At 41.7% G+C, this 18131-nt stretch overlaps 1 protein-coding gene across 1 annotated transcript in view; it reads right to left on the reverse strand.

The window, feature by feature from the left end:
- Positions 1-18131, reverse strand: part of XYLB (xylulokinase) — a 62434-nt gene that overhangs the window by 25256 nt on the left and 19047 nt on the right. The window contains exon 15 of the mRNA XM_053466006.1: positions 16336-16432. Within this exon, the coding sequence (XP_053321981.1) occupies positions 16336-16432 (97 nt within the window). The remainder of the gene's footprint in view (positions 1-16335; positions 16433-18131) is intronic.

The following is an 18131-nucleotide window of genomic DNA, read 5'->3' on the forward strand; positions in this document are numbered from 1 at the left end:
AAACCCCTGTTTTGTGAAATGCTGGTCATGTGTGTGTGTGTGTGCACAAGAAAGACATTAAGTGAACGGTTTGGAATTACCTGGATCTTCATCTAAATTACAATAATGAACACATCTGGTTAGGCTGTATTGTTCTTATCCATATTGAATAAATCATTCAAACATTTACAGTGGGGGTTGGGAAAAGTATGTGAACCCCTAGGCTAATCACTTCAACAAAAGCTAATTGGAGTCAGGAGTTAGCACCCCTGGAATACAAGCAATGAAACAGGCTTGGAGTGTTTAAGAGCTAAAAACACTCAAACATTTTGAGTTTGCTATTCTCAAGAAGCATCTACTGATGTGAACCATGTCTCACTAAAAAAGAAATCTCAGAAGACCTACTATCCACAATGGTTGATTGGCAGAAAGATGGAAAAGGTTACAAAGTAATCTCAAAGAGTTTAAATATTCATCAGTCCGCAGTTAGACAAATTGTTTATGAATGGAGACAATTTAGTACCGTGACACCTCTCCCTAGAAGTGGGCGCCCAGCCAAGACGACTCCAAGGACACAATGCAGAATGCTCAATGAGGTAAAAAAAAGAACCCTGGAGTAACAACTAAAGGCTTGAATGAATCATTGGATCAGGTTAACATCTCTGTTCATGAGTCTACCATATGCTAACATTGAACAGGCATGGAGTGCATGGCAGGACACCACGCAGGAAGCCGGACTGATGAAACGAAGGTCGAATTGTTCATACAGAATAATATTAAGGTGGTTCTCCGTCTGCTGAAGCTCAGTAGAAGTTGTTGTGTAATGCAGCAGGACAATGACCTTAAACATCAAAATAAATCTACTACAGAATGGTTTCAAAAAAGAAAATTCACCTTTTGGAGTGGCCCAGTTAGAGCCCAGACCTTAACCCTTTAGAGATGCTGTGGAATGACCTCGAAAGCCATTCACACCAGACATCGTAGGAACATAGCTGAGCTTAAGCTGTTCTGTAAGGACAAACGTTCTAAAATTCCTTCTGAAAGTTGTTCTGATCCGTAGCTACACAACATACATACATGTAAAACAAAGGCGACATTGGAAAGATACTGGAGGTATACCAACCCCTCTTAAAATATAAAGAGTGAGCATGCGCTGCCTGTACGTTAAGATGAAGACTTTTCCGAATCAGATCTATGAGTCAACTTTCAAGAACACGCATCTTGCTGTATTTCTAGGAAATACAGTACAGACGCTATTGAAGATGTGAAGGCAACGGCTTTATTATATGAATGGAAATGAGGGAAGAGGTTTAATTAAATGAAGTGGCACTTTGCATGGAAAACAGAATCTAGTCCGGCTTGCTTATGTATTTGAAGTTTCCATGGCAACATAAAATGTCCAGCAACAAGCCTGCGAGATGAGAACGACACTCAATGTAACCACTGTTTATAATCTGAAAGGGTCGGGGAGCAATTTACTCTGATCTCCAGGGGTAAACACACCCCTCAATGGGCATTACCCCCCATAAAGAGCCTCAGAACCCAATATACCATTCAGCAATGCCTTTTGAGCTCTGTAGTCATTTGGCATAGTGCTCAAGTGTCCATTTCCAGGGAGGCCAGACCCTTTTTGGATTCAAATCCCTTTACCCCTCTTTCCTCCCCTGAAGCCCCTCTTTTCTAGGAGCTCAGAATGTTTGCTGGGTATGAGGGTATCAGAGGGTTCTACAGCCATAAAAGCCCCAATAATGCCCAACTGTTGCTAATCATGAACAGTGTTTTACCCGCTCTGCTCTAGACTTGTGCGTTCTAGCAGTACCGATCAGGATGTGACCAATCACAAAGCTTGTCACTAAAGTCTCTTTTATATTTTTAAAAGCTGCTACATTATTTAATATGTATATTGCCTAAACCTGATAGTGAAGACAAAAATGCTGTACCCCCCAAGCCACCTGTGCTGAGTGGGCTCCGCGTTATGCATGTTAAGGACCAAAATGGTTAAGCATTAGAACACGAGCATGATGTGGATTATCCCTCCTTAGTTAAATAAGTGTGGTTATACACATGGTGTGACAATTAATACATGTAAGAATAAGTCCTGGGTGTATTTGGTTCAGCAGAAATATATATATATATATATATATATATAATTTATATGATATAATTTATATAACCTAAGTTTCGGTCAACCAACTCTAATGCAACTATAAAAAAAAAAGCACAAAAATTGCCCAAAATATAACCCCATTTTCACTTTCGGAGCGAAAAGATGGATTCATTTTACATAAAAAGTATTTTTTGTTTAATTATATTCAATCGTTGTGATCATTTCCCTTTAGAAGACGGAGGTTCCGAATCAGGGTAAAGCTGGAGTATTTAAAGTGACCGATCGCAGCTGATGGATTCCTTCCAACGTCTGTTAAATCACACAATGTATCAACCGCCGAACAAATGTATCGACTTGATGGCTTTACTTTCGTTTCCTTCGTGTTTAATGTCAATTTAAACCCCACAATAAAATACAGTGCAAAACAACATTAAATTACAGAAAGTGTCAATACCGACGCACCGCGGAATGTCGGCCTGACAGCCGGTTAAGTTACAACGGACTTTTATTGCCATAATAGTTGCAATTACAGACAATGTCTGAACGCTTCTGCGCCGATCGCACATTTATTTGACTTAAGCGGGTCACAAGATTTAGTCCTTCTTGTCTTCCCCAAGACCAGTGAACCATTGTCTCCAATAAGCTAATAACATATCCAGAAAGACCCTTTGATCCTCCATAATAAACTCCCGTTAAAATGATCTCCATAAAGGGCGTGAGGCACACAGCAGAATAGGGTGATATTAGCCGACAGGGGAGAACATAGGAGGGAACAGAGATCAAGTTAGGGTATAATTATTCCCAGTGTCCCTCACAATCTCGTCCCCGACCGTCACTGTGCACCACCCCACCATCGGCTACCACCATTATTGTATACCTACCAACAGTCTAGATTTTCCAGGACAGTTGTATGTGGCCATTGCCACTTCCCTGCCCATGTTCTGCCTACTCCTTGCCCACTTTGCCCTGCCCCCCACCCAGTTCCCTCCTACTAAAGGCTGTGTTTTGCTAGTTCCACCCCTACACAAAGCCATGGCATGGAGAAGAACTCTATACTGGTGGGACCGGTTCCCAAATTGTGGAAGTCCTAACAATCAATTCCTCTGCAACTTGACACTTAACATTTAAATCATTTTTCTTATGACATCATCGACAGCACAGTTACTGGTTTCACTGTTTCTCCTACGCATACTTTAACGGTGTCATAAAGACATGGATTAGAGCTATACAAACTCTTTTACATTAAAGTGTCTTCTTTAACCCCAGCGCCGTATTAAACCGGGTGATATACAATGCATTACGGATTTATGAATGAATGGGATTAGCATAGGCTGGATCAGCTCAACAATGTCCACAAGGAAATCATCCTCACATCCCAGCAGTATTATTCTTATTTATTTACACAGATTTTGCAGTGCTGATATAGTGCAGCTTTGTGAGCTTTGCCCAGCGCACTGCCTATGCCTCGGTGAAGTTACTTTCAATGGCAGTGTTTTAACTATGCATTTTACAGGGCTTACAGCTTTTCGTGCAGGAAAAGCTTGCTAGGGTTGGCCCTTCGTAATGCATACACCCTAATGTTTCAAGCGTCCAAAAACTGGGACGACGGTGTTGGAGGTAAGACTAGAGGAGGCGACAGGTCGGGGCTGGAGAGGCGTTCAGCAACACCAGGTTACTCGCTTTCTAAGCTCAGCTAACCCCATGATGTGGTGTTTCCATTACATCTCCACTTTCTCTTCTCTACCCCAAGTTCCCTTAGTCTTTATTGATATTTTTTTTGGGGGGGTAGTATGCCAAATGACTATAGACCCCAATGGCCATGGCAGGGTCCCCCTGGCTTACCCAGGTAATGGAGCCAGAGAGCACTAATAACTAAACAGTGAGCTCTAATCGCTTTATGGTAAGGCAAAGAAGTTCATCTCAATGCATTTATTCCACATTACGAGAAATCAAGTGCCTTTTTTATAATGCTGTACAATAAATTTCATTATAAAAAAGTCTTATCAACATAGCAACCAATGAAATGTTCCTGGGCCATCCTATTGGTTGCTATGGTGATAAGATCACTTTTTCAAACCACAATCACTTTTTATTTATAACCCCTTTAACACGTTTCATCTCGGCACAATTAACTATTCAGGGGACAAAGGGCAGATTCACTCGTAACGGCGTCTGCCTCCAGTCCAAAAAAAATATATAACTTCTATTAAATGTAAATATAAACACATTATTATTCCAAATCATGGTATTGGGGGCATTTGCTTATAACGGTGAAGTGTAAAAGAGAGGTAATTAACTAACGATGTACAAAGTGCAAATTGTGAAGAATGATTAATTATAGCCGGGAAGAATCAGAAAAATCAGTCCATCTATGTCTGATTCCGAAAGAAGGTGCTTCGGTGATCTTGATGGCTCCAAAGTAGCCAAGGAGAATCTGGTATTCGGAACAGGTAATGATGGCTCAGGTCCCATCTTTTCCTCTGCCTGCGCGTCCAGGGCTTCATACCCAAGGACCAGCGTCTCATCCCGATCCAATGAATTTGCAGCCAACGGTTTGTTTTCGGAAGGGGACCTTCTAATTCCGCACGATTTATCGGAGAAACCCTATTCCGGAGCAGGATGAGATAACGACCTCAGGAAGACATTACACATTTGGAGTCTGTTCTCCTTGCTCTGCAGGCAGTGCATCTGGGCCTCACCGTCTAGAATTTCTCCAACAGGGATTTGGTTGAGATATTTTTCCATCCACCTTAGAGGTACAGGTATCATCAGCCTTGTCTAAACTTTTAAATGAGAAGCTTGCCGTGCACTCTTTGATTATACGTGTGATCTAGAATCCGGCCAAGGAACATGCCCAAAGTTTCCCAATGGGACCTAAATCTGGTCCTCAAAGGCTTGAAGGTCTTTTGAACCCTTGCAGGAGACATCTGTCAGACTTCTTATTTTAAAAACTGCTTTCTAAACAGCCATTACATCGGCTAGAAGGATAAGTGATGAGCCGAGGAGGTCTCTTTATGTTTCCTCCAGAGTTTTTGCCCACGGTCACATCGCATTTCCATAAAAATTCACGTTCCTACATCGTGTCCAGGAATCCAGTGTCTGACACGGAGAAGAATCTTCATTTGCGAGATGTAACCGGGTGTCTTCTTCTGTTTCGCAGAGAATAGATTCTCGGCTTTTCACAGCCCCAAGGTATCTAGAGCTACGGAAGCTGTTGCGGAAGCTGATAAAGTAATGGGAAGAGATCTCTTCCGGGGGCCAATACCACGAGGTCAATGACAACATCTTTGACGGAAAGAGCAGAAGGATCTTCGCAGGATCGAATTTGCAAGGCAGCTACATGGAAGAACTTACCAAACATTACACGTTCTTTCATGCAGACTTTGGGAAGAAGTTTTTCAGACGACCTTTTGTTGGCGCCTCTCTTCATCTTTATCATTTCTTTATATTATGGCTGCCAGGGATGGCAAGAGAAGTGAGAATTCTCATAGAGAATTCCTTTCCCTTAAACTTATTTCTTTTTAATTACACATGGGGGGGTTATAGGGGAGGGGTAATTTATACGTTTGCTCATGCCCTACTTATTATGGATAACAGGAGATGAGCAAAGAAGAGGAAAGTAGAATTCTCTCTATCATTGATATTTAAATATTAGTATTCTCTGTACCTGATCCTTCCCCTCTCCTGCCCACCTAATAAAAGATGCTATTCTTGTTGATAAGAGGAGCGTGTAACACATCTTTTTAGCATTTTGCCCTTTTTTTTACATTAATATTTTTCATATGATTTCATATGTGAGATTATTAAAGGTGATGTTCCACCTAGGATGCTTCATCAAGTATCGCCAGATAAGTGCTGCATCAAGAAAAGTAAAAGAAGCCTGGCATATTATTTCTCTCCTCAATCCTCCCTTAAAAACTGCATTTGAAGTTTATCGAGATACAGGAGCTGCTTAGAAACAGAGGCCTCTTCCAAAGCCCTTCTCTCTCTCTCTTTCTTTCCCTATCTCTCTCTTTTCTTTTTTCTCTCTCTCTTTCTTTCCCTATCTCTCTCTTTTCTTTTTTCTCTCTCTTTCTTTCCCTATCTCTCTCTTTTCTTTTTTCTCTCTCTCTCTTTTTTTCCTCTCTCTCAGTCTTTTCTTTTTTTCTCTCTCTTTTTTCCTCTCTCTCTCTGTCTTTTTTTCTCTCTCTCTCTGTCTTTTTTTCTCTCTCTCTTTTATTTTCTCTTTTTCAGACATTGGTAGGCAGTTAGAGCAGTGCAGAGGGAACAAAGAAGAGGCCCACTGCTTTTCAACAGGAAACTACAGAAAAACGGTACATTAATTTAAAACAATAATTTTGTTTATTTAACGCATATAGAAGAGGAATACATAATAATGTAAGTATTCCGGAAAATTGGGGATGGGACCTTTTTTTTAAAAAGATGAATGTAGACGAGATATCAGTATCGATATACTGTTTTCTTGTATGGAAATGAAATGAAATCGTATTTGTGCAATCTCCGCATGCCCTTGACGCCGTCCTTCGCGTATTACTTTAATCAGACTTTGTAAGTATTTCAGCAGCAAAAAAGAAGCGGTTCAAGTATCACTCGCAGGGAAGCGATTATGGAGAGACGAGGATATTCTGTTTACCACGAGAACTGAAGAGTCTAAGCTCATCTAACGTAATGTTTCAGATCCGATGTTAAGTCAAGAATCAAAACGCAAGAGATATAATTGCAATTTGTTCTGCCCCACCAGACAACATCAAGGAAGGAATAAGATATTCAACATCAAGGTTGTGTTGTGCCACAATCTGCATCTCATTTAGCGGCTGGATAATTTAGCCACGACAATTAAACAACTCAAATAAATATCCTAATGAAACGAAATGAATCATTCCGGCTTCAGCGGAACTCCAATCTTAATTATTAAATACTCAATTAAACTCAACTTAATATTTTTAGTTACTCCTGTGTGTCCAGAATGAATGGATATAAAGTCTAGAATCCTGACTCCCCGTGCCATTGGCTAGGGCCTAGCGCCCAATTTCAAATTCAGTCGTTGGTCTCGTCTTAGATTCTGGGGCCGTATGCCTATCCCATACATGTTTAAATTCCCTCACTTCTACTGGGAGGCTGTTCCACTTATTCACCACTCTCCCAGTAAAGTAACAAGTTGTAAATTCAAATAACCATTTAAATCAGATCAAATTTCAAAAATGTTCAAATCAAAAATTGAATTGGTTTCTGGCTAGATTAATTTTAAAACATGTATGACAATTAATTGAGTCACCTGATTTCAAGCAGGCATATCAACCATGATATACTAGCAGCAAAAGCCCCAACTGGGAGTGTTAGACATGATCACAGCGGCGTAGAATAGGAAGGATCCAGACTGTGTGACCCTGAGATTCCAAGTATGCTAAATATAAAAATCAATAAACGTTTGTGTTTTTAGGGCTTGGTCTCAAGGCGTTGTTGACAGACCTTTCGTCTTTTTTTCAACCCTAAATCATTTTTATACACTAAATAAAGCTAACGTGGTGGTATTGACAGATTAAATTATAATGCACATCTAGTAGAAGCCATACATGCATTCTATGGGAACGTCCACTTTAACATCTCAAGATATACAGGATACTTAGATTGTAAGCTCCGCAGGGCAGGGACCTCCTTTCATAATTTATTCACACGTGCTCCCCTTCCCATTTAAATCATTCGTTGCTTTTCTTAAAACCCTGATTTAATTGAAATCCCCTACTAATCCATGTATCAAAAAAGTTTCCCATGGACAGACCACTCACCCTCTTTATTCCCAATACCCTGAGTTGGGGTGGGATAAGCACTTCGTTTTGGTGACCCCAAGGGCTGAGGCCAGCAATTTTATGGTACAAGGACAGCTAAGTTGATTGAATAGGTAGTGAGAACGGTAAGAACGGTGAGAATTACTATGCAAGTGCAGCTCAAGAAACTTCTTACGCGCACAGTTAAGCGGCTGAGCTGATGTCAAACCTTCTGTTGGGAGATAACACCAAGTAAACATTTTTTTGTTTCTGCTACAAAACAAATTCTGGTCAATTAACCGCGAATCGAGCACAATCAAACACTCATACCCAGAAAACATTACACACGCCAAGAAGAAAGGGAGGAAAGGGGGGAAGAAGGGTCTGGGTCCCAAAAAGGGACCTCCTGATGAAGTACATTTAGTAGGTACGGTATAACCAAGCAATACATATTATTTATTATTTTTTATCTATTTTTAATTCATTAGTGGGCCAGATGTAATATTTATTTTTAATTTAATGTTAATTCATGATATAACCAAGCTATGTGTAATATTTACTGTATTTAATTTTAATACATGGTATAACTGAGCAATATGTAGTATTTATTTTATTTCTTCATTTTAATACATGGTATAACTGAACAATATGTAGTATTTATTTCATTTTAATTCATGTTATAACCTAGAAATATGAAAGATTTATTCAAATTAATGGTATAACCAAGCAATATGTTAGATTTATTTTATTTGATTATAATTTGTGGTATAACCAAGCAATATATAGTATTTATTTCATTTTTATTCATGTTCTAACAAGCAATATGTAATAATTATTTTATTACATAAAATTTTAATTTACAGTATAACCAAGCAATATTTAATATTTCTTTTTTTATATTTAATTCATTTTCCTTAAACACGGCGCAAAACAGAAGCTTGATTCCTATGTGTGGTCCGGATGACAGCTTCAGCGAGAAAAGTACAACATAACTCCTTATTTATCTACTTGCAGGAAGATCTAAACCAAGACGTACACATGAAATATTTAACGGCAGGGGGGGTCTGGGAACCCTAGCGTCTACAAATCTGAAGTTGGGAAAACGTTATTTTTTTCCCTTAACAAATAAATTTTACAGTTCGGATTCGCAATATGAGATTTTCATAATGGAAGGAGACGTGTCTGAATAGGGAATACGCTCTTAAGGCAGATAATCTGATTAACGCAACCTATCCACACAGACCGACGAGTTATTCATTCAAGTCCTATAATTGTTTGAGTATTTTATTGATAACTTTTGTCGTAGCTTCTTCCTTTGTTATGTGGATGTTTCATTATTTAAAATGTTTGTTCAGACGGGTCTGAATATATTCAGGAAGGTTGGCTTCTCCTTGAAGTCAAAAGCATTTCCATAATAAATCTTATCTGAAAATTATTAAGAGCCTCGGGGACCCAACTGTAAGGGCTGCGGACTGAAGCGCAGGAAACCACTGAGTTTAATACAGCGACTTCAACCGTAACCGGTGCCTAAAAAGTTGAGGAATGCTATGGAGGTTTGATGGAGACTAGAGCTCCAACGTTCAATCTGTTCCCTTGCTGTAACGTAAACACTTGGCTATTTCCCATCTTTTGTAGTAATTCCCATGGAAGCACAGATGACTAGCGAGTTGAGTGCGTTATGGTATGACATAATAAACACAAAACTCATGGCATGAATGGCAACATTCCCTTTATCTCTTGATAAAGGGAGGTTGCTTCTATTGAACGCTTGTCCTTAAAATGGAGTGTTAGTCCTATAAAAGCTTTTTCCTTTTAGCAGCACCTGTCTTAATTCCTGTGGAAGCAGTAAGGGTGTACTTAGTTTTTTTTTTATACATGGCTTCTTCATTTTGGCTTTATTTTTGTTGAATAAATCATGACAGTGTATACACACACACACACACACACACACACAAGCAATACAAAATGTAACACAGGATTTCATGCCCACCTAACATGTTTCACCCCAGCAGGCATAATCACATACATGCTCATGATCACATTTAAAGCTACAACCCTCGGCGGGAGTGGAGAGCGGTTTTTACAATAGAACAGTCGGGGGGGGGGTTCACACTTTCTTTGTAACACGCTTACATACCGCATTTCTTCAATCCTAATGGCGCATCCTTACTGTCAGCCAACTTCACAAATCTTCCCGACCATCTGGAAAGTGTGGGTGTCAGCCAATTTTTGTTGTTAAGAAAATATCTCATAATCTTATGAGGATGGGATATAATCTTATAAAATATAAAGTTTAGGCCGCTGCATCATTAACCATTGCATTACAATTATATTAAAATAAGATTTCTTCATATAAGGTGGGTGTCTAATACATATTTTGCTTACTTTATTCTGTAAATACCATATATGGGTTTATCTAGAGTAATGCAAATTGTAGAATTTTGGAAACGCTTTGATGTCACCTCTGGATCGTACTCAGCATAGTAGGCAATTTAACAGGTTATTAGCCGTTAGGGAGCAGAAGCTTAAAAAAAATTCTTCTGTCCCTGATATATGTTTTTTGAAATTCACTGTTTAGTTAGAACGCCAGCAAAAACTGGATTTACATCCTATTGCACTCCCTGGGCAATGTGCAAAAAATATCTGCATTAATTAATATTGCATAAAAAAAAAAAAAAAAAATCAATAAAATAAAGGTAAGTACAAGCCCCAGATCCGACCAGTCAGGTCTATTCACTAATGTGCCAGAGTTTGCAAGAAAGGTTAATTAGAAATCAGAAGCAAACCTGCACGAGTCGGACAAAAGTCCAAAGTCCTTTCTAATACATTACATGTGTATATATATATATATATATATATATATATATATATATAGCGCCAGCAGATTCCGTAGCGCTTTACAATCAGTCGGTCGGATAAATTACACCCCTTAAGGACAATGGGTTGTCCTTAAACCCATTAAAAACAATGCATTGTCATGAAGGGGTTAAAATCACAAACAATAACAAACTGGTACAAAAGGAGAAGAGGGCGCTGCTCTTGGGAGCTTACAATCTAGTCGGTTAGGGGGGGAGTGAAATGTGGAGAGTTCGGCTTGGAAGGGGATGAGTTGGCTGAGTCCGGATCAGCTGTCGAGGTTGTTGGTTGTTCAGATGGCTTGATTAGTATGCCGGCTGAGAGTGTTAGGAGGAAAGGTTCTACGCTTCTCGAAAGAACTGGGTTCTCAGAGAGCTTTTGAAAGTCGCGTACGATGGAGAACTGGCGGAACAGGGAGGGGAATCCCAGAGAAGGAGTGCAGCGCCGGTGAAATCCAGGTGAATGAGAAGAGGTAATGATGATAGCCCTTTAGAGGAATGAAGACAGCGGTTGGGGGGGTATTTGGATAGGAGGGTAGAGAGATATGGGAGGGGGGGTTAAGGGCTCTGTAGGTCAGAAGTTTGAATTTGGTTCTGGAGGGTATGGAGAGTCAGTGGGGCGATTGGCACAGAGGAGCGGCAGGTGAGGAACGGTGACAGAGATTAGCTGCGGTGTTGAGGACGGATTGGAGTGATGATAGGCGGGAGACGAGTTAGTAGGGAGTTGCAATAATCCAGGCGGGATATCACCAGGGAGTGGATTAGTATTTCGGTAATCTCTTGTGTTAGGAATGAGCGAATTTGGTGTTATTCAGGTGAAGGCGGCAGGATTTGGGGAGGAATTGGGTGTGACGGAATCAACATTGGGGTGGAGGGGCAAAAATGTCCTTCAACGGGGGGATGGTTGGTTTAAAGGGGTCTGCCAACAGCCACACTTACGTCAATGGACCCCAATCCGGCCCTCTGGATATATATATAATGTTCTATAACTGGAATCAGGAGGCCTTATACACCTAGCGATCGAAGCAGGGATGAAACATTCTAAGAGCAGAGCGTTGGCTGCGTTATTCTACGGACGCATCATAGTCTGCATAATAAACCACTTTATATTCAAACTTTGCTGATTCTTAAAACTCCTTCTGAACAAAATCTTTCCTGATATTCCTGGTCTTGAGAGGCATTACATTTGGCTTTAGGATAACACTTAATAGCAATGAGGATTTTTTTAATGGATATGAGAAGTGGTTATTTTTTTCTTGACTTAAGGCAGTATATAGATGGACCTTTTCAATGAAAATAAGAGGCACTTTATAAACACTAATGAGCTTCTATTTACTTAAAAACAGTCCTCTTTAGCCATTATTAAGACTTACTCATAACCTGCATCCTCTTAGAGGTAATTCTGTCCATATACCCTGCCATGGGGACGCTAACATTTGTATTACGCAACTCTTAAGTGCAAGGTGCCTCGGTACGTTAAAGGTGAACTCCCACTAACTTTTATTTCTAGTATCAGATTAAAAGCATGTCCTACAAATATATTGCTGTTTTCTTTGTTACTTGTATTTGTTCTGACTGTCTTATCCGAGTTCAATCTAATAGACAAACACCCTGACTCCTTATCGTACTGCCTGTGGGAATCAATAGAACGGATCGGTCTTTATCCCCCGGTCAGATACTCTGACTAATGAAAATCTATGCAGAGACGGACTTCATTAGCATTACCATAAAGCATCAGCTCAGCGTGGTGTTTGAGCCGGGAAAGTCACCCAAAATATCACATGACTGACAGCAACGGCGGCTCCAGACAAAATGAGATCAAAACCAGGTGTTTGGCAACGCTGAGGTTATTCCTGTATACAGCGCTGGGGGTTATATTACTGTATACAGCGCTGGGGGTTATATTACTGTATACAGCGCTGGGGGTTATATTACTGTATACAGCGCTGGGGGTTATATTACTGTATACAGCGCTGGGGGTTATATTACTGTATACAGCGCTGGGGGTTATATTACTGTATACAGTGCTGGGGGGTTATATTACTGTATGCAGCGCTGGGGGTTATATTACTGTATACAGCGCTGAGGGTTATATTACTGCATACAGTGCTGGGGGTTATATTCCTGTATACAGCGCTGGGGGGTTATATTACTGTATACAGCGCTGGGGGGTTATATTACTGTATACAGCGCTGGGGGTTATATTACTGTATACAGCACTGGGGGGTTATATTACTGTATACAGCGCTGGGGGTTATATTACTGTATACAGCGCTGGGGGTTATATTACTGTATACAGTGCTGGGGGGTTATATTACTGTATACAGCGCTGGGGGTTATATTACTGTATACAGCGCTGAGGGTTATATTACTGCATACAGTGCTGGGGGTTATATTCCTGTATACAGCGCTGGGGGGTTATATTACTGTATACAGCGCTGGGGGGTTATATTACTGTATACAGCGCTGGGGGTTATATTACTGTATACAGCGCTGGGGGTTATATTACTGTATACAGCACTGGGGGGTTATATTACTGTATACAGCGCTGGGGGTTATATTACTGTATACAGCGCTGGGGGTTATATTACTGTATACAGTGCTGGGGGTTATATTACTGTATACAGCGCTGGGGGTTATATTACTGTATACAGTGCTGGGGGGTTATATTACTGTATACAGCGCTGGGGGGTATATTACTGTATACAGCGCTGGGGGTTATATTACTGTATACTGCGCTGGGGGGGTATATTACTGTATACAGTGCTGGGGGGTTATATTACTGTATACAGCGCTGGGGGTTATTACTGTATACAGCACTGGGGGTTATATTACTGTATACAGCGCTGGGGGTTATATTACTGTATACAGCTCTGGGGTGGTAGGTCACCCTGCAGATTAAACAATAATGTAATATACCCTATGGATAATGCTATATATATATATATAATCCAAAGTAACCCTGCACACAGTCTCAAGGTTACAGATTCACACCTAACTGCATCTTCGAACCAATGAAGGAGCCCACCAAGGATTTCTTCTGGAAACAGGAACCAATTTTTTTTCACATGTTGTGGGTATCACCATAGAAACTTGACGTTTCAGCCCCTTTCCCTTGATAAAAAGCCCCAGAAAGTGTCTGAAACGTCGAGATGAGAGTAAAGACTAATTAAGGTTTGAGTCATTACAGCCGGAACAACGTGCAGACGGGGGCCGAATGGGGCCGTTCTGTCGGCGGGTACCATGGTTCTATGTTTCATACAAGGGGTTATACAGACAATAACCAAGGCCAGATTAAAGAGCTTTGGGCCCTGGAGGGATGACACAGCAAGGGCCCCTTCTCTGGATTTCTCTTTTTTTTTTTTTTACAAGCACATCATATTCCGCAGCTCCGTACAATGAATATAAATATAAATTAATATGTTTGGGGTTTTTTTTAATTATAAAACGACATTTTGTAATATACGGCGGCCGCTCACTCATTTTCTACTCTTATCTGTTCAACGATAGCTTTGCTTGCAGCTCAACGCATTGTCCCGAACCATTCTTTAGGTGACGTGTTCCTTTAAGCGTGATGTTTATGATTAGGCGTGTATAATCAAAATGTCTTAAAAATGGCGGAAAGCTATTTAAGCAAAATTCTACATTTCCAACATAAAGAACATTTTTGGGAAAGGTTTCCCCTAAGCTTCTGCAGTAAATTAATGACACCCTACTGCCCTCTTCTGGCATCATGTGGCAACTGCAGTCCTTCCAATATCTCATCCGTAAAGGGATAGATTTGATAACAGAAACTTAGAATTTGCCGGCAGATCAGCCCCATTCGGACTCAATCCTTAAATCTTGTGCATGAATAAATTCCCTCAATGTGATAGCCTCTACCACTTGTGCCGGGAGGCTGTTCCACTTATCTACTACCCTCTCAGTAAAGTAAACTTCCTTGCATTACCCCTAAGCCTCTGAGTGAACGTTCTGCTCTGTTTTTAATATGATACTACATGATGCATGTAATTTGTCATGTGCAATAATAATCAATGTAAGCGAACTCCTTAGCATACCCTTTGTCTCATTAGAATCCATAACACAATAGATCTCACACATCATCAAGGATGCAGCTTCCTTCAGGCACTCAAATGGTTAATTCAAGATGGCGGTCACCGATGCCCCCGACTTTATTTAGTAGAGCTGTTTTAAAAGGACATTCTGCTACATATGACATGTGTGGTCCCTTAAAATTTTCTGTGGTGTCCCCTATGTAAGTCAGATCACATTCCGTGCACGTGCACAGGGGTCTGACTTGCTTGCTCTCCCATTGACTTCATTGTGCACTCGCAGAGTATGTTAATACGCTTTCTTCTTAAGTAGGGCTGCCAGTGACATTAAACTGTCTCTGTAATCGAAGACGCTCAGATGCAGACAAACCTGGCGTAAGATGTTTGATACGAGCGCCCCCCCCCCCCTCCCCCCTCAATCAAAACTTCGGCCCATTGTGTGAATTTCTGAGCAAAGACCGAAACGTTAAAATGATATTCTGATCTTCGGCTAGCGGAATCTAGACGTGGAATACGAGAGAAACGCAGCGATAGGAGCCCGAGGTTTGGGTCGCGCAGGCTTCCTGACGGCCCCTGATGTGTGACTCTCTGGGGTCTCTGGCTGGTTTGTAGGAACAGACAACGATACCACCCATGTCAGGGTGTCTCTAAAATACAATGGGTTGTCAGCCTGGGGCAAGAAAAACCCAACCAGCCCCTAGGAAGAGGCAAGTTAGGCTCCCGTCTTCACTCATACTCTCCAGGTTCGAGAAAAGCAGAGTGCACAGAAACACAGAATTTCGGATGTTAAGGCCCATTCGGCCCCCGTCTAGTCGCCCGTTTCTCCTGCTGTAAAGACTCAAACCTTAATCAGTCGTTGGTCTCGTCATAGATTCAGGAGCCGTATGTCTATCCCATGCATGTTTAAATCCCCTCACTGCATTACCCTCTACCTCTTCTGCTGGGAGGCTGTCACAATAAGTGAATATTTAAGGGTGTCACCCCCCAAACTATAAAAAAATAATTGTATGTGAAACAGATTAAAAAAAGAGACCTTTGAGGTCCCAAAAGCTCACGTTGGACCAATAAAAGGTTTGCATTTCTCACTACAACTCCACCTGCATGAAAAGTACACGGCACGGTGTGTTATCCGATAACTTTCCACAGCCATGTTCCCCTCAAACGGAGACCTTAAGAAGACAACGATCTGCATAGGGCTGCACAGGGCTCTGCAGGGGGTAGGAAGGCTCTGCAGGGGGTAGGAAGGCTCTGCAGGGGGTAGGAAGGCTCTGCAGGGGGGTAGGAAGGCTCTGCAGGGGGGTAGGAAGGCTCTGCAGGGGGGTAGGAAGGCTCTGCATTGGGGAAAGAAACCTCACAGACCTCTATGGAGCTGCACAATGCTCGAGAGAAACCTCACACTGTCTTTACGGCAAAGATTTTAGCGAAACGCTCTGCGGAGGATCGCCGTGAAACGATAGCGGGACGGATACCTCCTGATCCGAAGACCACAGAGCGGCGCTAAGGATTTCAGACCCATCGCCAGCAGATAACTGATCACAAGCGCTTCACATCGAGGGCCACACAACTCAAACACTTACTTATCTTGTACCCCAGTCTCTCTGCGTGGATCCTCTTTGCCATGAACTGCCCCTCGACGAGAGCGCGGACCTCAACGTCCATCGGAAATTCAGACACCTACAGAAAACGGAACACGTTACACGTTACTACGGGGTCCTACCGACACAGACATCTGATTAACTTTAAAGGGAAAATCACGCTTGGCTAGTAGAATATATCGCGGCGTATGAATATGAAATAGACAACATGTAACAGATTTTTTGTTAATACATTACTGTTCAAAAGGACATTTCTGGCTGTAATATAATTACAATAGAATTTCTAACCATCAATTATCCTTTTAAACTTAAACTTGGATCGGTGAACACAACGTGCCATTGGGACACAGGAGTGATGGGAGTGATAAAGGGCCATTGGGACATAGGAGTGATGGGAGTGATAAAGGGCCATTGGGACATAGGAGTGATGGGAGTGATAAAGGGCCATTGGGACACAGGAGTGATGGGAGTGATAAAGGGCCATTGGGACACAGGAGTGATGGGAGTGATAAAGGGCCATTGGAACACAGGAGTGATGGGAGTGATAAAGGGCCATTGGAACACAGGAGTGATGGGAGTGATAAAGGGCCATTGGGACACAGGAGTGATGGGAGTGATAAAGGGCCATTGGGACACAGGAGTGATGGGAGTGATAAAGGGCCATTGGAACACAGGAGTGATGGGAGTGATAAAGGGCCATTGGAACACAGGAGTGATGGGAGTGATAAATGGCCTCTGTACGTCTATGAAGATATTCCATGAAAAATCAGCCGTTTCCAGCTACAATAGTCATTTAAAACATTAACCCCGTCTGTGCTGGATTTCTGATCCATTTAATTTAGTGGACAATATTGCTTTTCTTTAAAAAACGAGGACATTTCTAAGTGACCCCAAACTTTTGAACAGTAGCGTCTGCAACAATCTGGAACCTAGCAGTCTCGCTCATAAAGCTTTTTCTTTGAGGTTCTCTTTGGCGTTTTTCGCGGCTCCCAAGACACGGCTTCACCCTTTCACCGGGGAGGACAAACTCGGTTCTAGATACCCGCCATCTTTGCCGGGTTTCAGGAGTTCTCTGACCCTCTGTCAATCAACAGTAGAGTTTAATGAAAAGCAGCCGAACGCCGAGCCGCTGGGTGTTAATGTATCGCAGGGTTCTATAGCATTAGACTGCAGTCTGCGCTGTTTGCAGGGCGCCCCCGACCCAAATATCTGGATCTGTCTTTTGGGGATTAATATCCCGTCAGAAAACCTCCTGTTATCAGGATCTGCATGATTATTCCGCCCCATTAGGTTATCACTTACCCATGAAGTTACTGATTGTAGTTGACTGGTTCAGGCAACCTTTACAAGGGTTGGGGGAGGAGAAGGTAGAGAGCTTGATAATGCTGCCTCTGCCACAGGCTGCCACCCATCTCGTCTTATGTTTGTAAAATGATCCCCCCCCCCCACATCTAAACCCCACGTCTCCAAAACAATCACAGCGATCGACAGAGAGACGGAAAGTTAAATGGTGAAATCAGGGGCAGCTGTCCATTGGTTGCTATGGTGATAAGACCACTTTTGTTTTCAAACCAAATGATACCGCGGACGTAGCGTTTTATCCCAGGACAGAGCGCTGCTGCCGCAAATTAATGCTTTCAAAGGAGGTAAACGATTTGAGGGCCGCGCATGCTGTGCTTTCCGGATTAAATTAATTAGCGCTGATAGATTAAAAGGATTTTTACAGGAGATCTCATTAAAATCGAGCCGGTCAGAAATCCTGCGTTCTGCAGTGCAGT

Source organism: Spea bombifrons, chromosome 5 (genome assembly GCF_027358695.1).
Source record: "Spea bombifrons isolate aSpeBom1 chromosome 5, aSpeBom1.2.pri, whole genome shotgun sequence".
Lineage (NCBI taxonomy): Eukaryota > Metazoa > Chordata > Amphibia > Anura > Pelobatidae > Spea > Spea bombifrons.